Source organism: Eleutherodactylus coqui, chromosome 4, assembly GCF_035609145.1.
Source record: "Eleutherodactylus coqui strain aEleCoq1 chromosome 4, aEleCoq1.hap1, whole genome shotgun sequence".
NCBI classification, from domain to species: Eukaryota; Metazoa; Chordata; class Amphibia; order Anura; family Eleutherodactylidae; genus Eleutherodactylus; species Eleutherodactylus coqui.
In genome coordinates this window covers 46,880,173-46,902,223 of record NC_089840.1, presented here as the reverse complement: position 1 = coordinate 46,902,223, position 22,051 = coordinate 46,880,173, and the positions used below count along the sequence as shown (strand labels likewise).

Genomic DNA, 22,051 nt, shown 5'->3' with positions numbered 1-22,051 from the left:
GCTTGGCTTTCAAATCCCCTACCGTTAGTGCTGTGTAAGTAAGCGCTGTGATTGGATCGAGCGCCAGCTGTGATTGGCTGGCGCTCAATCCAATCACAGCACTTACTTACACAGCACTGACAGAGCCAAGCAGAGAGGACGGTGGGGGATAACAGCGTGGAGAATTCAAGCAGCTTGTCACACAGACACAGATGCCGGCTGGGAGGGAAGCATGGATTTTATTTTTTCTTTTTACCTAGTATATACTCGAGTATAGCTCGGCTTATACACGAGCCAATAAGTTTTCCCAGTTTTTTGTGGTGAAACTTATTGTCTCGGCTTATACTCGGATCTGCTAATACTCGGGTATATACGGTAATTACATACTGCTTAGGAAAATGGCATTAAAAGAAAAAAAAAAGCCAAATATGGATTTAATTCCATCCCGACTGAAAAAAGAAAAAAATTATATTTCTTAAACATATGTAAGTATCTATCCACACACGCACATCTGGCAAAGCAAGGCCTGCTCACTGCCTGAAAAGAAAAAAAAAAAGTTATGGCCCTTGAAATGTATTAATTGCAAAAAACAAGGGCAAAAGAAAAAACCTCAGTGCCCGTTTGTGTTGGTCGTGTAAACAGTCAAGTAAGGAAGGACATGTCCACTCAACAGGTGTAAACATATTGGTCAAGTGGACAGAGTAAAGCGGCAAGCACTGGGGAGAGTCTTGTCATACAGCATAGTTGCTGCCCACTCTATTGTGCACTTGCCTCGCCCTCTTCCCATGTGAGCAGACAGAACAGTGAAGAGGCGAGTGGAATAGCAGTACAGGAAAAGATTTTATTTCTAGAGTTCACCAGGCCACGTTAGGGTACTTTCTTACGGTACTGTTACACAGGTTGACTCTCAGGTACTTAACCCTTTCCAATCCACTGTCTGACATCTAAAGACATTATGATTTAAGGCTGTACAGCTTCAATGTTGGAAGATGCCCATCAGGGTTCTCTTACTGTATATTGCCAGCCTCTCTGCTGTCGGAAACTATCTAACGTGTCACCTATTGCAGTACTGGCGTTAGCCAGCATATAGCGCCGTTGTATAATGGCAGAAAGAGTAAGCCCCCTAGGAAAACCAGAATACAAATTGGATTGGAAAGGGTTAAGCGCCTGACAGGTGTCCCAACGATTATTGCTTCTGTGCTTTCACACACGAACAATAATCGCTCATTGGAGGCGGAGAGTACAAGAGATCACTTCCCCGAGTTCTGGCTTCTATTTAGAGTAAACAAGCAGTTCTTCATAGATGAAGGACTGCCCGTTTACATGGGTTGACAGGTGAACTAATAAAAAATAAAAAAAATAAAAATAAAGCGACGCCAACAAATGAGCAATTCTCGCTCACTTGCCCAATAGGGGTTCCGTGTTTAGATGGGAGGACAGACACCCATAATTGCTCTTTTGAGCGATCTCTCGAGTGACCATTGGCCCATGTAAAAGGACTCTTACTTGACTAATATAAAAGCAAGCACAAAAACGTGAGGACAAGTCAAGTACTGACCCCCAGTTCACTACACCCATTTACCTGACTAATATAAACTGAGCCTAAAACAGGCTTGAATCAGCATATTTATTGCCTCTGTCCAATTCATATGAATCCATGCACTTGCTGCCAAAACAACTCTGGTTACATGAATGGAACAGTTACAGAAGACTCTGCAACAAGTTTGCAGAAGAAACTGTAAGGTTTTACATGTGTCTGCTTAGTGAACCATTTCTGGATCTAGAAGCTTCTTGACCGACACCACCAGCTACACCTCCTCCCATCCGCAGGCAATGCAACATAATGAAGACAGTCCCTATTTATAGAGGGGTCCCCTAAAAACAAGCAGATCACAAGCTGCGATCAGCTGTGATCTGTGGAGTAACCTGACAGCAAGTGTTCAATTTCCTTGCAGCACCTTCACAGGAAAAACATCTCACTGAAAATCAATGTAATATCCATGTAATGCTGGCACCTATAGAATAGGAAGGGACCTCTAGGGTCATCGGGTCCAACCCCCTGCTCAGTGCAGGATCACTAAATCATCCCAGAGAGAGGTCTGTCCAACCTCTGTTTGAAGACTTCCATTGAAGGTGAACTCACCATCTCCCGTGGTAACCTGTTCCACTCATTGATCACCCTCACTGTCTAATATCTAATCTGTGTCTCTTCCCTTTCAGTTTCATCCCATTGCTTCTAGTCTTTCCTTGTGCAGATGAGAATAGGGCTGATCCCTCTGCACTGTGACAGCCCTTCAGATATTTGTAGGCAGCTATTAAGTCTCCTCTCAGGTTTTTTTTTTGCAAGCTAAACATTCCCAGATCCTTTAACTGTTCCTCATAGGACATGATTTGCAGACCGCTCACCATCTTGGTAACTCTTGTCTGGACTTGCTCGAGGTTGTCTATGTCTTTTTTAAAGCGGGGTGCCCACAACTGGACACAGTATTCCAGATGAGGTCTGACTAAGGAACAGTAGAGGGGAATAATTACTCACGTCATCTCAACCCCATGCATCTCTTAATACATCCCAGAATTGTGTTTGCCTTTTTTTGATGCTGCATCACACTGACTCATGTTCAGTCTGTGATCCATTAGTATACCCAAGTCTTTTTTACATGTGCTGCTACTTAGTGCAATTCCTCCACAGAGAGAGACTATTTCTGAATAGTGAGCTACCTTACATTACCCCAGAATCCCCTTTTAACCCTTTCCAATCCACTGTCTGACGTCTAAAGACATTCTGATTGAAGGCTGTACAGCTCCGATGTTGGAAGACGTCCGGCAGGGTATTTATACCGTAGATTCCCGGGCCGCTTTGTTGTTGGGGCCTCTCCATCATGTCTCATACCGCAGTACTGGCTCTAGCCAGCAGATGGCGCCATTGTATAATGGCAGAAAGAGAAAACCCACTAGGAAACCCTGAATCCAAAATTGGATTGCAAAGGGTTAATAAAAAATGTTAGGCAAATATAAGGTTATCAATTGACATCTTGGTATTTCATGGGTAATAGACATTTTGCAAGACAAAGATGAACAATTCAATGGTTCTCCCATGTTCTCACACTGGTACCTCACAAATGTGATATTGGCAGCAGGCTGGTCTCGACTTGGCATTACCCCCACCCCTTTTCAGTTTTCTTCCTCTAACCATCACCACTTCCCCACAGAGTACAACACAATTATGAAAATGAGTTTTTTTTAATTTTTTTTCCAATACTATTAAGCTCTGCGATAACACAGGCAAGTGGCACTGAAATCTGCTGAACACTGGGAGGGCCTCCAGGGGGCACTAAAAAAACATCTCAGTTTAATGCCCCCTTCTCGCATAATACATGGGAGCGGTAATGCTCTCTTTGGGACATGCACGTCTATAGAGAATTCCTGCATTTTTGGTTTTCCCGGTGCCAGCTCTGCCCAACAAGTGAACACAAGAAAAAAAAAAATTGTATACAAAATATAAAATATCTTAAATACTTATAAACATTGGCAGAAAAAAATAGAAGTGTATGAAAATATTTTTTCTGAATTTTTTTTCCTCCTCTCTTCTTCTGCGGTCGGGCTCTTTCCCCCAGTCTGTCCAGTGGCGCAGACAAGCTGCGTGGCGTCAGTGGGGTTTGAGTCCGTAGCTGTTGAGGGGGTGAGAATACGCTTTTCCCAATACTATTCTGTCCCGTAGGAGTTTAAACAAGACGTAATAGTTACAGAAGAGGATGAGCGCCATGGAGAGGGTGTGGTTCCACTTCTCGGCGCGGAGCAGGGAGTACAACTGATACATCACCAGGCTGCCCTCCAGCACGACAAGGACATTCAGTAGTCGTAACGGCCGATGGAACAGGAACTGTCGGACATAAGAGGGAGAAGTCATCAGAAAAGCAGCATTCCATATACCCACCCTGCTAAGGAAACCTTCCTATGGGCCCGACAACCACTCTACACACTCGTTCTTCAAAGTATATATGTCCCTTCTTCCCTTTAACCTCTTAATGACCAGTCATGTTTGGCCCTTAATGACCAGCCAATTTTTTTGAGGTTTTGTGTCTCCACATTTGAGCAGTAATTGTATTTTCTAGGTCACGTTCCGTGGGTAGATATTAACTACTACGCAGTTTATTCACTGCTTTTTGTAACATGCAAGAAAATAGAATACCAAATACAAATTTTTGTGGATGTTTTTAATATTTTTTATTACATTTTTTTATCTCGTTAAAGGGGTTGTCTCGCGAAAGCAAGTGGGGTTAAGCACTTCTGTATGGCCATATTAATGCACTTTGTAATATACATCGTGCATTAAATATGAGCCATACAGAAGTTATTCACTTACCTTCTCTGCGCTGGCGTCCCCGTCTCCATGGCTCCGTCTAACTTCAGCGTCTAATCGCCCGATTAGACGCGCTTGCGCAGAAGGGTCTTCTGCCTTCTGGTCTGTCCGGCAGCAGCGACGTTCTGGCCCCACCCCCTTCTACGCATTATCATGTAGCTCCGCCCCCTCGCGGATGCCGATTCCAGCCTCCTGATTGGCTGGAATCGGCACCCGCGAGGGGGCGGAGCTATGGGATGACGCGTAGAAGGGGGCGAAGCCAGAACGCCGCTGCTGCCGAACCGAGCCGAAGGCAGAAGACCCTTCTGCGCAAGCGCGTCTAATCGGGCGATTAGATGCTGAAGTTAGACGGAGCCATGGAGACGGGGACGCCAGCGCAGGGAAGGTAAGTGAATAACTTCTGTATGGCTCATATTTAATGCACGATGTATATTACAAAGTGCATTAATATGGCCATACAGAAGTGCTTAACCCCACTTGCTTTCGCGAGACAACCCCTTTAAGAGATTACCGTTTAGCTCCATTTAAATGCAAAGATGATCACTCAAACTAGGATGATTGACAGTTTGAGCGATCAATTTGGATAAGCTGCTAGTGGGCATTATTGCCCATTAGTAGCTTATTAGCTTCATTTGCGTGTAAATTAAGCTCCCTTTGCTGTATGCAGATAACAGCAGGTGGTCTGTTTATCTGCATATAGCCCCTTTGTTCTCCTGCGGGACTGCAGCTGAATACAATGTTATCAGCACTCCCATTGAGAATCGCAGCTGGTGGTCACTGCTATCAGCTGGCCGGCCAAAGGATGGATTTTAAACTCAACTAAAAATCATTGTTCGGCCGAAAAGCAAACGGTAACATTTACATGCAAGGATTATCACTTAAAAGACATTGTTTGAGCGATAATTGTTGCATGCAAATGGGGATTTTTACATGCTTATTTTCAACTTTTCAACTTCAATTACTCGATCGAGCATTGTCCTTAGCGAGTACCTGCCCGCTCGGAAGAAAAGGTTCGGCTGCTGGCACGGGTGAGAGGTGAGTTGCGGCAGTGAGCAGGGGGGAGAGAGGGAGTGAGAGATCTCCCCTCAGTTCCTCCCCGCTCTCCCTCACCGCTCCCCGTCCGCTGCCGGCAGCTGAACCTTTTCTTCCGGGCGGGCAGGCACTCACTAAGGGGTAAGAGCTAGCAGGCCTAGTACAGAGACCTGTATAGTCCTTTTTAGGTGCTCAAGGCTGACTGCACACTGCCAGTCCCCGGGAAACCCAGTGACCTGATCAATGGGAAGAGCCCCCCCCATCATTAATGCTTGGCCACAGCAATTAAAGTGTTAAAGGGTTGAGGTGAGAGGCTTCACCAACATCCTGTGATACAGCAGGAGCATGGCATTCATTAGACATTCCAGGGTCCATATGAAACACTTGCAAACATTATTCCACAGTGCCATACAAATACAGTTCTGTAGAATCAAGTCCCTAAGGCCACTCTCGCTCTCTCTCTCACACAGTCTGTCAAATGCAGCGTTTTACCGCAATTTCAAGCGGCCTTTTCCAACACATTATAGAGCGTCCGGCAGAGTTTTTTTTAACGCACCCAGTCATTGTAATGGGTGATGAGGGATGTTAAAAATCACTTAAACACACGAAGATAGAGCAGACTGCTAGTCTACGAAGCCCCATTCAAATCAATGGAGGGGTTGTACAGCGCTGTGTATGAGAGTGGCCTTATGAGCCGCCGTAAACGGCATATGTTGGTAATCATTAGGGGTACATTTTACAGAAGCCATCGCCACCACGCCACATGATTACAGCCATAGTAGTGATGTCACGATTGATGAAACGTCGCAGCAGATAACCGCCCTGCTCATGTAATTACCAGTGAAAACCTCAGGAGACATAACCGGCGCTGTGGAGACAGCCAGGAATCATAGGATGTTCGAGGGAGGAGGTTTTGCAACTTTCTAAGTTAAAAGAATTTTTTTTTTCAGTTAGGGGTTGGATATTTATTTTACTTTATTACAAATGTCAATTTAGTAGCACTCTGGTTGGATTCAGACCCAGGCCCCCGTGATGCAAGACAGCAGTGCAAGATCTTATGGGCATGGTACTTAAAAAGGGAGCCTCTCATAAGCAGTTTCTGGTGCTCACAGGATGGGTCCAGGGATGCGCTCCCTGTTCCCACGCTGTCTGCACTCCCATAGAGAACAGTGTGTGCATGCACAGTACACGGAGGGTACACCGCCCCCCTGGACTACGATGGTCATCGCTGAAACTAAACACACGTTATCAGATGTACTCACATAAAATCTGGCGTGTGAGATATCTGAAGGCACTGCTACATTATACGGCCCCACAGCTTTGTATAAAGTCCGACTGTGTCGTACGAGGACGCCCTGCGGCCATACTGTGCTGTCCGACCAGCTGTGGACACAGAGAGGATGCGTTAAAAGACACATATACCACACACACATGTATAATACACGTAAGCAGCGGCGCTCTACTCACATATGTTGCGGTGCGTTACTGTACGACCCGGGCTCTAATTTCTGCCACCGGCCGAGATGTGACGCGGACCTGTGCAGCAAGTCGCAGTATCTGGGCGGCAGCAGCTGTGTAGTCAACATGACAAAGGCATTGATCCACACCATGATGAGGTGCTCACACGACCAGCGCATGTCGTAATACTGAGTGCTCTGCAACACAAGACAAGTGCTTAAAAGACAACTCCACCTTTTCTAAGAGCTCACACTAACCTGAAAAAAAAGAAAAGTTCACCATTTTTGCTTTACTTCCTATGTCAACTAAACCTAGCAGTGCATTATGGGAACTCAGCTGTCAGGTCACATGTCTGACTGAGGGGGTAGATCTTAATTGCCATCCATTTCCAAGAGCAACCAGAAGAATTTAGGAGTAAAAGTTGCATAAAGTAAAGACTTCTTTAATCTGCCATCTAATATTCCAGAAAGTCTGATAATCCAGCAAAAATTGCAATATCATGCTGAATATCAACAACTAGCAAGCGGGGCATCACACTTGTCAATGGGTTGTGTTTGTATTGCAGCATTGAAGTGAATGAGGAGAAGCTGCAATACCACACGTAACCTAAAGGCAGGATGGGGCACTGTTTTTCTAAACCTGAGCAACCCTTTGAAGGCTTGATTAAATGAAATTCAACAGCTTAGCTTATTCGACTTTACAGCCACGACTTACTTTTACGAAGCACAGCGGCAGAAAAGCCACATAGTAGGCACTGAATAAAGAGTTGAAGAGGACTTCCTTGATCCTACGGTTGAAGTCGGCCTTTAGGCACTCCACTTCGTTGCGTATGAGGTCCGGCGACAGCGGACAGCTGTGAGAGGGGATGGAAGGAGGGGAATTAAACTGTTCCCTCAAAGACTCACGCAGGAGAGAGAGGAAGTCTTTGGGTCTGACGAGGCTGGCCACGCCATTAGCACCATCCTCCACTAATGAGTCCTGGACGAGGTATCCGCAGTCTGTGGGCAAAGGCTGGGATCGGTTGTCTTGGTGAAAGCAGCACAGAGGTACATAAACACCGAACCTGAGGGGCAACAAAGTGGGTGAGACCTCATATCTACAAGGAGGACTCGGTCACAGCAATGTATATTATACATCTGTATCCAGAGAGCGCCCCCTAGAGGTGGAGGAGTAACACATGCCTGCAGGATCAGGCTAGTCTCTAACCATTTCGGCACACAATCATGAGAAAAGTTAAGTACACCCTCTTTGAATTTGATTTTTTTATGTACTCTGAAGGCTGTGTAGGGGCGTGTTACAAATTTAAGAAAAGAAAAGGGCTCACTGCTGCCATGCAGTTACTTGTACCCACCACTCTGGTATTCCGCTTACTTCGGTCTGCAGTGGTCACAATGCGACCGCCACAGGCAGTAGAAGGACCAACAGGGACGTCATCTAGTAAACCTGCCAGGGGCTTCTACATTGCTGTTAAAGGCGATTCTACAAGCTATTTATGGGGTGTACTTAAATTTTTCACACACTGCTTCTGCATTTTGGCCTAGTTTTCATTAAATAAATAATAACGTGGTGTAAGAGTTCAAAGCGGGTGTACTTAAGTTTCTCCCGTGACTATAACATGGGTACAACCTGTATACAGAAAAATGGAAAGATTTTAAAATCAAGGCAATTTACCAAGTTTCTCTACTTGTAATTTAAGATGGATTGTGCAAAAGCGGGCAAAACCCTGATGTAACCCATAAATACTTACGGGTAGCCCAGGAAGAGCAGGTTCAGAACCGAATGGTTGCGGAACAGGTTGACCAGGGTCCAGCAGAATACCCACCCACACAGTGTGAGCAGGACCAGGCGGGCGGTGATCAGAGTGCCATACTGGACCATAGACACCGATCCTACCTGAGAAGCCTAATGGAGAGACAGACAAGGGTTCAGTCAGCTATGTCATATTGGCAAGCAATAGGTATCTATGAGCCACTAGTGTCCATATTGTCAAAAACCAGTAGGAATCCCTAAAGGCAACAGCACCACACCGGCCTATATGTTGTGCCTGTTACTGCTTGAATAAGCCTCAGCTACAATACCACAGAAAACCTGAGGGCAGATGTGGCGCTGTTCTGGGAAGAAATCAGATGTGCCTTTACTAACACTGGACAGTTCCTTTAAATCTTCACCCAGGACTAAACTTTTAGTTTCTGGATATAGTTGGCAAAGTTAAAGGCACTATGTTATGGGGCTTAAATGTGACAGAACGGGGAGCCTGGGGATCTGTGCTTCATTCTTACTAGGTGCCCCATTCCAGCACAGTGCCCCCACAAAGTTGGCAAGCGCACACAATGAAACTCTATGGAAGAGTGCTTGCAAAGAGCATCTGAAGAGTCAAGCTGTGTGCATGCCAACTTCAGGGGACACAGCGCTGGAACGGGGCCAAATAGAGTTGTGTCTTAATTTGATCCCCACAGATCCAGGTCCCGAGTAGTTCACGTTAACTAATCCTTTCATCTGCAGCGCCCTCCAAAAGAGTCATGTAGTATTGCATGGCAGCCCGCTTGGCCGGAGGAGCAGCTTCTGTTTCTAAGCAGTATTCCTAACTCGGATTCATAAAAGAGGGTCTATGCAGCGGAACCCTTTAATTATGTCAAAAACCCTAATAGGCTATCTAGACAGAGGCTGCCCGACCTGTTCACCCCTTCACAACCCTAAGGCCCATTTACACCAGCCGATAATCGCTTAAAAAAAAAACGCTAGTCGGCGATCGTTTTAGCGATTATCGGTGCGTGTAAATGTGCGCCCATCGTCTGCTTTTCGACTGATCGTTAAATTCAGTCCAACATAAAAATCGGCACTCACTTTTATCAGTCGTTCTCCACAGGGGAGAGCTGATAACATTGTTTCCCATGGAGAACAAAGGACCTGAGCGCAGATCATAGCCCCGGGCTATTAGCTGCATTCAGTGAAGGCTTCATTTGCATACATAATTGGTATTTAAGTAGCTGAGTAGCTACTTAAATACCAATTAATTTTTATGCAAAATGATTGCTCAAAGCTGTCACTCAAACTGTCGTTTAAGCGATCTCTGAGCGATCATCGGCTCGTGTAAATGGGCCTTTAAAAATTAGGGTAATTAAAAAACAAACATACAAATGCACAAACATGCTTTTAGAATTGCCACAAATATAATAACGTTAATGCTCTATTCATAAAACAGGGAGACTTAAAAAAAAAAACAAAAAAACAAGGAATTGCTGTTTCTTCTCCTTAACTCCTCCATAAAAAGTATTAAAAGGGTATCTCCATCTGGGTTTTTTATGGCCAAGAAGGGAAAACCTGGCCATGCTCTTCCATCCAGCTGTCAGTAAGGCTGCCTGCAGACGAGCGGTTCGGATCCGGCGGCGAGAATTCTTGCCGCGGGACCCGACCCGAGCGCCTGCAGGGATGAGCGCGTACTCACCCGCGCCCAGTGGCCCCGGCTCTTTCATGTGCCGGCTGCCGGGCAGCTGGCACATGCGCAGACCAGAGCCGCCGGCTGCGTGAGTGACGTTTCTGTGCGAGGCTCTGCGAGCCCCGCACAAAAATAGGACATGCCGCGGTTTGTGTGCCGCAGATGGCCAAACCGCGGCCGTCTGCATAGGATTGCGTTTGTTAACGCAATCCTATGCGGGCTTTGAGCGGCAGAAATCCCGCCGCGGGATTTCCGCTCGTCTGCAGGCGGCCTAAGAGTTTAGCGCTGCGCTCTTTTTGTGGCTTTCATTGAAAAGTGAATGGAAGCTGTGGAAACGGCGTAGCGAAGTGCACAACACTGTTTCCGTAGCGCTCATTCACTTCAATGAGAGCTACAGAAACAGCACTCCGCTCTATCCGTACGCTCCAGCAGGGTAGCCGGTAGCCATGGCAGCGGTTTCCCATCATGTCTATGAAAAGCCGAGATGGGTATACCCCTTTAAGGCCAACGTGTGGCTAAATTTGTCCAGAGACTGTAGGGAGGAGTTATATTACTAGGTACCCCCCTGTTCTGCCACTGATCACTTTCAGTGGTGATCTATTGGTGGTCAGTATGAAAGAAGCGTGCAGCACCTGACTACTGATGCAAATTGTGGATTAAGTAGTGACAGGAGCGCCACGGCGATCTTGGAAGAATGAAGAAAGCCCCCAGGAACAAGTGGTGGCAGAATGGGAAGAAAGGGGTGGCACCTGGTAATATAACCCCTTCTTCTGGTCCCAGGACAAATGTTGTGCTCCAGGACTGGAGGGTGACTTTAACAGTTGATTATTAGGAATGTGTCACTAAGTAAGTTGTGATGGGAGGTGATGGGGGGGCCGGGTAATGTATGCTTTATACTCGCCCGGTTCCGGCACTGTCACCCGCTCAAGTCCACGTGTGGCACAAAAATCTGAATCTTGTCAAAATCGCCATGTACATGCCCATACAAACCTATGGGAGAGAGCGCACACAGCAATCTGAGATGTTTGTGCCGCATGCATACTTTAACAAGTGACAATGCAAGAAAGGAGGTTCGGTGAGTTTAAAAAATAAATCACCCAGCTTCCCGTCACTTCCCCTATAAGTGGTGCCGTTGGGAGGCGACGGCTTCTCCTTAAACTAAACATTGATTTAAATAGCCATTTCAGGTTTTACAACTCATGACGGATCCTCTGTAAAGGCCTGCAGTAGTTGATTGGCAGGAATCCGACGCTTGGAATGCCCACCGATCAGCTGATCTTCCAGTCCGCTGTCAGGGGAAGAAGTGCATTAGCCGGCTTCACTGTATTGAAAGCAATGAGCGCACAGCCTCCTACTACACTTCCTGCTCTTCATTACAGTCAGGACCAGACATCACAGAAAGTACAAAAACACTTATGGCTTTCAGAGTGCGAAAATGAAAAAATAAAATCAATTTAAAAAATTGCTGCATCCCGAAAGCCAAAATCGTGCCGGTCTCACAAAGTGCACAGGCTCGTACTTTCTGCATATTAAGAAAAACAGAGTTTCCATTGGCACCGTGATGAAGAAAGGAGAACATCTACCTGTGAAATGAGGGCCCAGACCAGGCGCCGGGCTAACATCACTGTGATGAAAGCTGCCAGGTGATAGTCAATGAGGTGGAAATTCTGCAAGATATAAAGTCGGGGGTCATCTGATCTGAACCAGAAAATAGGGCAACAAAACACGAAGAGGAAAACAAGACGGAAGTGTAATATTCTCAAAGCCGAGGGCTTATTACGATTTAGGCCTCCTGTCCACAGGCGATATATCATTGCGATAATCCGCACGCGGGTAATGCAACGAACGCTTGCCATAGGGCAACTATGGACAGCGCAGCCCGATGTACATGAGCAGGTCGCCGCGATTTTCCACTCGTGTATAAAAATCGCGACATGCCACGATGATCCCATCATTAGTGATAGGATCATTGTGGAAATTCGCGATGACTTGAGCGTTCTCCTGCAACAGCAATCCACTGCAGGAAACCGCTGCGCCCGTGGACAGGCGGCCATATCCAGTCTAGGCAATCCTCTGTGAGCTGAACACGTCAGCGGCACAAATCTCTCTCCAGTCCCCATAGCTTGTTACAATGTATCAGTCTCGGGTCTAGGCTGTTTACACAACAGAGGATTGTATAGAGGGGATACAATTGTATCAAATCGCAGCCGTGAGTAGTATTGAGATTTCATGGCTTTCTAGCCTCTAGAAGTGTGTATGTATATATACATGTACACATATATACACACACACACACACACTCCATTGCATGCCAGCAAGCAGAGATCATGATAGCGGTGAAGAATCAAAATATATCAGAACTATGCAGATACCGTACAATGATTAACTCTTATCTAGACCAGAGTGGAAAGATCTGTGACTCACCAAGGAAGTGCACGAGGCCGGGTGGTTGTAGGGATACCACCAAACCGTCTTATATATGTTTATGTACTGGATGAAGAGGGACACCAGAAGGTAGATGAAGAAGAGAAACTCGAAGAGAAGACTCCCGTCCAGCGGCAGGTCAGGAATACGGCAGTGACGCACGGGCTCAGGGGTGATCAAGGCAGTTATCGGAGGGGCGGATAGGCCAACGGCACTGCCATTCCTACAAGGAAGATAGAGAGATTAATGGCTTCATCAAACCAAGACAGAAAATCAGTATGAATTACAGTCGGCATCAGACGGCGAAGGAGCCATAGTGAGCTAGAGAGCTGCAAATAACACAAAAGAAATTGGGAGAGTATTCACACGTGACTATATTGTGCGAGTTTAGTCAGATATATATATTTTTTTTTTACGGACAGCCTACAGCACCATTGATTTGCATCAGTGTATTCAGAGTTTGGTCCTAGTTTGGTCCATATTATGGGCCTAATTTGCCTATTAAAGCCTATGGGATCGCGTTAAAAAAAAAAAAAAAAAGCGTATTCATTGTGTTTCTCATGCTTGCTGTCAGGAGATGGTTGGAAAAATAAGAGGACATCAATTGCGCCTTCTTGCTTTTTATTTTTACGCACATAAAAAACAGAGTGAATACGGATGTAACACGGACGTAAAAAAGTGCATGCGCACTTAAAGGTCACATATAGAGAAAATTCGTTCTTCACGGACCAAGATTGCATATGCGTGAGAACGAGGCCTTTGTTAAATCGCCGCATGTCCTATTCTCCAAGAATCGCCCATAATTCTCTATGGGAGCGTTTAGAAGAAAAGAAAAAACGTGGGGCAATCCCATGCCATGTGATGTGCATTCAACTTTGATGGGTGTTATGTTTTTAGCCAAGATTGCTATGGGGACCACACACACACAAAAAAAAATGCAGATAGTGGAAAACAGCTTCTGACTAACCAAAATCGCACTTGCCTGTATGAATGCAGCCTGAGATGAAAGATACGAGTAAGAAAATGTTCACACTGCACAAGCGAACGGAAAGAGCGAGAATTAGAAAACAACAGTGAGTAAGCAGATATAAAAAAGCAAGCGTGCAAGAGTGAGCAAGCAAAAACCGAGTGTGGAGACTGCAAGCATGGGTGAAAGAATGGAGAAGCAAACAGTCAAGTAAACAAAAAAAATAATGAGTAAAACAATAAAAAAAAAGGAAGAGTGAAAAACTGAACAAGAAGAAAAGCAACAACAAGCAAAAGTGGGACAAGTGAGTAAAAAAGCAAAACACGGAATGAGAAGAAAAAAGTTTGAGGAAGCAAAAAAGTGAGCAACAATAAGCAGAAAGACTGGAAAAGAAGAGACGGAAAAGTGACGTCTGACCGCCGCCTCCACTCGCAGTAAATAGGCAGCCATTCCCAAATGAAAAGCTGCCTGTTCACACAGGATGATCATCATTTCACTTTTATGCTTGCTCAAACTGACCGACAAACAAATGGACAAACTGGAAGTGTTTACACTGAAGGATTAGGGTTTAGTTTATCACGATCCAGCCATCGTTCCGTGTAAATGGTCCTTGGCAGCGCCGAGCAAACAAGAGGGAAAGCGGGCAGAAGAAAAAAAATCACAAGCAGCAAACAATACAAAATGAGGCAGCAGAACAAGAGCGGGCCAACATTCAGAAAGGTAGATGACATTCTCAGGAATGTTAGGACATTTCTTACTGCTTTACACTAAAATCTAATTTTAAAAAAATATTCGATTTTCGTTATTCTATTCTTCCCCATCGCCCCCTACTGGTTCCTGCGGTCTGTCCGTCCTTATATTAGAGGTCGGGACCCCATGATGAAAGTAACACCTTCAAAGAATTCTAATTTACAGAAGTGAAAAGACGGAGGCGGGAGACTTCAAAGAGCAACGCAAGAAGTCCGACACATCGACCCCACTAAAAGATTTATATAGTACTGCTATACTACATGAGCAGAACTGCAGCGCACCTTCACCAGGACTGCGGCCTTCTGGGTCCTCAATATATGCACTCCAGGGTGGTGGAGGGGTAATTAGGGAGGCATTTACTTGGGGGGAGGGGGGAAATGCTATCAGCACTCCCCATGGAGTACGACTGATAAAAGTGAGCTTAATTTTAAGGATCACCAAAAAGTGCCCGAGATGCGGGTGCCCTGTGCCCATTTACACGCACTGATTATCGCTAAAACAATCGCCGATTAGCGAATTTTTAGCGATAATCGTCCAGTGTAAATGGGCCTTTTCAGTCATTTGACAGCAGGTCATGAAAAAGTCACGAGAACTTTTTGACCAGGTAACTTTTCTGAAACTTTTCATCATGCAACAAATGTTGCCATGTAGCCTTAAAGTCGCTTACATTTAAAGTGGGGTGGTCCCATAAAGACAGCGCCTCTCTATTAGCCCTATTAAATCATAAAATGGTATAAATTGTCAGCATGTAATACTACATTTCACCTCGAGTTGCCGTTGCAGCCGATAGCGACAGATGACGAGCGACTGCTCAAGCCAGGACGTTTTTAAGAAGGGGTTAAACCCCATTTATGCATCCTTCTTACATATCTATAAGCATTGCGCTCAACTTGAAATACTTTGCAACATTAGGAAAAATTGTTTTGTATATATCACAATTATATGTTCACCAGGTGGCGCTGTTCTTCCGCATGTCGGTCTAGCAAATAGAAAAACTGCTGAACAGTCCTTGATTTTCTATACAAATAGCCATGAAGCATCCACAGTGAGAACATTAATTCATTATGGAAGTGAAGTCACCGGGGACAGACGGACACCGAGTCAGAAGGTCTAACAAGCAAAGACAATGGGAAACTCCAGTTTCCATATGAACTTCCCTTTACAACGGTCACGTTCTCAGTTCCTAGATGACAAAGGTAGAAGATACAAGTGGACTATACGGCTGCATTCCTTATACTAAGGTTTTGGGTTTTTTTTTTAACCTTTTCAGTTACGAGCAACGTCATGGACTTCTTTAACCCCTTGTGAACCGCCAATATGCCCTTTTTTGCAGCGGTAGAGCTCCAGACTGAAAAAAAATTACCTAGGAGCCATTGGTTCCTAAACTAAAAAGGCTTAGCAGCCCCATGAAATTGTTATCTCAATCCCCCCTCCTTGTAAATAAACCCTAACAGGAGCCGTGCCCGCTCACAGCCCAGCGACTACCATCCTGCAGAGAGGTATTGTTTTACAACATGGAGTTAAGTGCCTAGTTTTTATCAGTATTTTGTGCTAACATTTCACACAGTGCTGCCACCTAGTGTCACCTGGGCAATAGTCGCCTTAATTAACATTGTTTTCCAATTTCTTTTGTCATCCTTTAAGACTCTGACCTGTTTCTTAGCCCTGTGCCATTGCCACAAGTCCCACCAACCAAAGTCTGCAGTGAAGGCAAAGCGGAACGGCTCAATTGCTGCCGGCTAGGACCCCTTCTTCCGCCGGGCATGACAAGGTACCAGTACACATCCAACAGTCAGCTCCACTCCGAGGCCTACAATACAGCGAGCGAGAATTTTCAGCTCTGTAGGAAGAAAAGAAATAAGAATATTCATTACATGGGATGAGCAATTAATAGTACTATAAACCTCATAATGTGCTGCAGCGTTATAGGAGGAGCAGCTATATTCTGCAGGTTCTAAGCACTGGAGATGTGATGTGTGATGGTCATGGGGGTTTTCTAGACTTCGTATCAATCATAGACTGGTAGAGTTGGAAGGGAGCTCCAGGGTCATCGGGTCCAACTCCCTGCTCAGTGCAGGATCACTAAATCATCCCAGACAGATGTCTGCCCAGCCTTTGTTTGAACACTTCCATTGAAGGAGAACTCCCCACATCCAGTGGTAACCTGTTCCACTCATTGATCACCCTCACTGTCTAATATCTAATTTGTGTCTCCTACCTTTCAGTTTCATCCCATTGCTTCTAGTCTTTCCTTGTGCTGATGAGAATAGGTCTGATCCCTCTGCATTGTGACAGCCCTTCAGATATTTGTAGACAGCTATTAAGTCTCCTCCGCCTTCTTTTTTGCAAGCTAAACATTCCCAGATCCTTTAACCGTTCCTCATAGGGTATGATTTGCAGACCGCTCACCATCTTGGTAACTCCTCTCTGAACTTGCTCCAGTTTGTTTATGTCTTTTTTAAAGTGGGGTGCCCAGAACTGGACACAGTATTCCAGATGAGGTCTGACTAAGGAAGAGTAGAGGGGGATAATTAACTCACGTGATCTAGACTCTATGCTTCATGTGATCTAGACTCTGTGCTTCTCTTAATACATCCCAGAATTGGGTTTGCCTTTTTGGCTGCTGCATCACATTGTTTACTCATGTTCAGTCTGTGATCTATTAGTATACCCAAGTCTTTTTCACAACTGCTGCTGCTTAGCCCAATTCCTCCCATTCTGTATGTGCTTTTTTTCCCATTTTTCCAGCCCAGATGTAGAACATTTCTCCTTGTTAAATACCATTCTGTTAGTCGCTGCCCACTGTTCAAGCTTTTCTAGATCTTTTTGAATACTATCCCTCTCTCCCCTAGTGTTAACTATCCCTCCCAGTTTTGTGCCGTCAGCAAATTTGATCAGTTTCCCATCAATTCCCTCCTCCAGATCATTTATAAAAATGTTGAACAACACTGGGCCGGGTAATCCAGAAATAGGCCAACAGGACAAGTGTTCAGCCATTTAAGTGAATAGGGCCAAGTTGCTTTGCCTCATACAACCTGTGGACATGTGTTGCGCTGTTTAGAGGGGTGTTCTGGGACTGAGCAGGGGTCCGAAGTTTGGGATCCCTGACAATCAGCTGATTGAAGAGGCCACTGTACGCGGGTGAGCGCCTCGGTCTCGTCAGCGTGCACGAGTGCTGCTGTCACTTCAATCAGTTGATCGACAGGGATCCCCAGTGTCAGACCATCTGCAATCAAGTATTGATAACCTATCGTAAGAACAAATCATGAACTGTTTTGTCTCGGAAAGCCCCTTAAAAAAAGTAAAAAAAAAATAAAAAGAGCAGCAATCTTTCCCTAGTCCTGGACAACGTCGCATCACTGAGACCAACGGTCAGGTCTCTCTAGGATTACGTTGTTCTATGCCGCAGGGTTAATTTCTGGCAAGAACGCCGTGAACCCTGGCTCATATTCTTGGCAGGAAGACCTCGAAATACATCAGCGCTTCCTGGAGAAGAGCAGACGATTTGCTTTCCTTTTGATTCAACAGAGAATGATCGTACTACATAGTAGGAGGAGAAAAAGCTGGAATAAGCCCAAGGAGGCATCTCAGGTGTCCTCAGCTCAACTTAAGACCTTCCTCTGCTCCTTAGCTCTTCATCACACCTTCACGTTGGTTGGAAAACATCTACATGACCAATCACACCCAATATGCCGAAGAAAAGGATTGGAAAACGAGGCAGCAGCTGAACAATCTGTGCTCCTCGAACCTCAGGAAATGATTACACAATTTAAATCAATGGACAACGTTAGATCATCTTACACCGTCTCAAGATTTATCCAGGATGCGGTGGAGATTGGGGAAAGACCTCCCCCCCCTCTTAACCTAATAGGACTACTTTGGCCCTGCCAAGGGAAGATAAAACTAAAAAAATAGCAAAGGCCAAGTCATGGTGAGAAGTCCCCATTAGTACGCTGCTGTGTCTCCAGGAAGACAAGAGATGTACATAAGGGTCCTCCAGCTAGACCCCTAAACCATTCTTAAAAAGCAAACTTGCATCCTGTCTGATGCTTCCTGCCTCTCTCCATGTACAGACCAGATCATCATCCAGCTAAACCGAATGACCATGATGACACGCAAAATCCCTGATCCCTCACAGACCCATCGATTATGTCAAAGTAATGGGCGGATCACCCAAAATAATCTGTTCCAAGATCCAAGGGGTTAACTTAAGCAGCAGTATTTCAATTAACCCATTAAGGACAAGGCACAGTACATTTACGGCGCCTGGTCCTGGGCTTAGAGCACCAGGATAGTAAAATTACAGTGGTGCTTTAAGCCTCCTTCCTCTGCAATCAATCAGAGGCAGGAACTGATTATCAGCTGTTAGTGACAGCTGATAACCCGGAGGAGAAGGCAGGAGGGGTTTTTAACCCTTCCTGCCTTTCCTTCCCCTAGTAACTGAGGCTCCTATGGATGTCCCCCAGAGGTCTTACACGACGTCATGGGGGACATAGATAGTAAAAAACATAATTCCATACATCAGTAGAACAAAATTACAGAATAAAACAACAATACATACATAAGAAAGAAAATAACCCAAAACCGACGCCAACAAAAAAAACGTAGTCGTATGCACCCTGTAATCCAAAACCATACATACTGTATGTCAAAAATAAATAGAGGAACCCGTTCCCATACTTTATTTTAGCATAAATATACAAAATAAAAAAAACCAAAAAACTAGAAATGTTAAAAAAGTAATTTTTTAGCATTTTACCGCCAATAAAACGGGAAAGGGGGGGGGGGGGAGGGTTAATTCCCTTCTGTAGAATGGTTTTATCACCAGCCGCCACCACCATATGTACGGGTTTTCTACTTCCTGCTGTCATCTGACCTCCTTGAATCTATGGTCCACATACATTTATAGGACAAGCCGAAGTTGAGTCATCGTAAATCTGAGCCCCCTGGTCCACAAGGCCCGTATAAGGGGGTCTACAAGTGTGATCCAGGTCTGACAGACACGGAGCGATATCACATCAAGTCCTGCAATTTCTACCACAAGAAAACCACATCACATTTCTGCAGTACGATTTTCACGCGCAGGAAAAATCACAAACATAAAAATCATACGGCATGCGAGTTTTTTTTTTGTTTTTTTTTTTTTAATTTTATTTCCTACCAAAAATAGGGGGATTCTTAAGCTAAATTTGTAGAAATAGTCTGAGATGAAAAAAAGTCACAGCATGTCCTACCAGTCCGAGAAAAAAAGTGAACGAAACAATTTAAACCCGACGGTCCTTTACATGTGCCATATCTGATCTTATCTCTATCGGTCAGATATCGCACGTGACTGCGCCATGACTGGGTATTCCCACAGCGGCGAAGACCCTCCGCCCTCCCAACAGCAGAAACCCTTGTCATTCAGATATACAGTAGATCCATTTATGTCCTCCCAAGGGAGTAATGCAAGTTCTAGGATAAAGTTGCAGAATCATCTCCACAGAGCGGCTTGAAGGAAGGAGATATATCGCACGGCTTTGCATCGCAGCGTTATAGTCCGTGGGTTCGGTGTTTTATACGCCGGTCTAAAAACACAGCAGAAGCGAATTGTGCCAAATTTATTAACCCTTTCCAATCCAATCTGTATCCTGGTTTTCCTAGGGGGCTTACTCCTTTTCTGCCGTTATACAATGGCGCTATCTGCTGGCTAAAGCCAGGACTGCATGAGGTGACACGTTGGATAGGCTCCGACAGCAGAGAGGCTGGCAATATACAGTAAGAGAACCCCGACGGACGCCTTCCAAATCGGAGCTGTACAGCCTTAAATCATAATGTCTTCAGATGTCAGACAGTGGATTGGAAAGGGGTAAAATGTGCATTTTGGACTGTCGTAAAAAGTAAACAATTTAATCTACAGCGGCCATGAGCAGACGAGACCGGGGTCAGATGTGCACAATTTTCTGGTTTTAGTATTAACGAGTAAATACACTTTTAGCTAACTTTTGACATGTCAGAAGTACTGAACAGTGGGGGTCCCACTGCTGAGACCCCCACAAATCGCTAGAATCAGAGGGCTGCAGCGCTCACCCCATTGCTGTGCCCCCATGGCTGCAGCGCTCACCCCATTGCTGTGCCCCCATGGCTGCAGCGCTCACCCCATTGCTGTGCCCCCATGGCTGCAGCGCTCACCCCAATGCTGTGCCCCCATGGCTGCAGCGCTCACCCCAATGCTGTGCCCCCATGGCTGCAGCGCTCACCCCAATGCTGTGCCCCCATGGCTGCAGCGCTCACCCCAATGCTGTGCCCCCATGGCTGCAGCGCGCTCACCCCAATGCTGTGCCCCCATGGCTGCAGCGCTCTCACCCCAATGCTGTGCCCCCATGGCTGCAGCGCTCTCACCCCAATGCTGTGCCCCCATGGCTGCAGCGCTCTCACCCCAATGCTGTGCCCCCATGGCTGCAGCGCTCTCACCCCAATGCTGTGCCCCCATGGCTGCAGCGCTCTCACCCCAATGCTGTGCCCCCATGGCTGCAGCGCTCTCACCCCAATGCTGTGCCCCCATGGCTGCAGCGCTCTCACCCCAATGCTGTGCCCCCATGGCTGCAGCGCTCTCACCCCAATGCTGTGCCCCCATGGCTGCAGCGCTCTCACCCCAATGCTGTGCCCCCATGGCTGCAGCGCTCTCACCCCAATGCTGTGCCCCCATGGCTGCAGCGCTCTCACCCCAATGCTGTGCCCCCATGGCTGCAGCGCTCTCACCCCAATGCTGTGCCCCCATGGCTGCAGCGCTCTCACCCCAATGCTGTGCCCCCATGGCTGCAGCGCTCTCACCCCAATGCTGTGCCCCCATGGCTGCAGCGCTCTCACCCCAATGCTGTGCCCCCATGGCTGCAGCGCTCTCACCCCAATGCTGTGCCCCCATGGCTGCAGCGCTCTCACCCCAATGCTGTGCCCCCATGGCTGCAGCGCTCTCACCCCAATGCTGTGCCCCCATGGCTGCAGCGCTCTCACCCCAATGCTGTGCCCCCATGGCTGCAGCGCTCTCACCCCAATGCTGTGCCCCCATGGCTGCAGCGCTCTCACCCCAATGCTGTGCCCCCATGGCTGCAGCGCTCTCACCCCAATGCTGTGCCCCCATGGCTGCAGCGCTCTCACCCCAATGCTGTGCCCCCATGGCTGCAGCGCTCTCACCCCAATGCTGTGCCCCCATGGCTGCAGCGCTCTCACCCCAATGCTGTGCCCCCATGGCTGCAGCGCTCTCACCCCAATGCTGTGCCCCCATGGCTGCAGCGCTCACCCCAATGCTGTGCCCCCATGGCTGCAGCGCTCACCCCAATGCTGTGCCCCGCTGGCTGTGCTCTTAGAAGCTGAAGATGGCTCACACACAGGCCTACAGAAAGCGCTCCACACCCCTATGAGGCCGTATGCAGGTGCCGGAGGGAACCAAAAAGTTAGCTGAAAGTGCTGTTACTCTTTAACCCCTTAGTGACCACCCTATTGTGTTTTTACATCCTGCCATGGCAGGACATGTATATCTCCCTCCATACATCACAGGTGTCAGCTGTTTATTACAGCTGACACCTGCGGGCAACCACCCCGTTCGGACGCGCAGCCGATCTCAGGACTGTTAACCCTTTAAATGCGGGTTTTTCTTCAATATGGT

The 22,051-nt window shown here is 46.5% G+C and overlaps 1 protein-coding gene across 2 annotated transcripts in view; it reads right to left on the bottom strand.

The window, feature by feature from the left end:
* Positions 1–3,200: 3,200 nt before the first annotated feature.
* Positions 3,201–22,051, bottom strand: part of TMEM39A (transmembrane protein 39A) — a 33,492-nt gene continuing 14,641 nt past the window's right edge. For both annotated transcript variants that reach the window (XM_066599366.1, XM_066599365.1), the window contains 8 exons: positions 16,059–16,246; positions 12,690–12,912; positions 11,849–11,932; positions 8,577–8,731; positions 7,544–7,892; positions 6,839–7,026; positions 6,634–6,754; positions 3,201–3,859 (listed from right to left, as the gene is read on the bottom strand). In XM_066599366.1, coding sequence (XP_066455463.1) covers positions 3,626–3,859; positions 6,634–6,754; positions 6,839–7,026; positions 7,544–7,892; positions 8,577–8,731; positions 11,849–11,932; positions 12,690–12,912; positions 16,059–16,171 — 1,467 coding nt within the window. In that variant the 5' untranslated portion in view covers positions 16,172–16,246 and the 3' untranslated portion in view covers positions 3,201–3,625. The remainder of the gene's footprint in view (positions 3,860–6,633; positions 6,755–6,838; positions 7,027–7,543; positions 7,893–8,576; positions 8,732–11,848; positions 11,933–12,689; positions 12,913–16,058; positions 16,247–22,051) is intronic.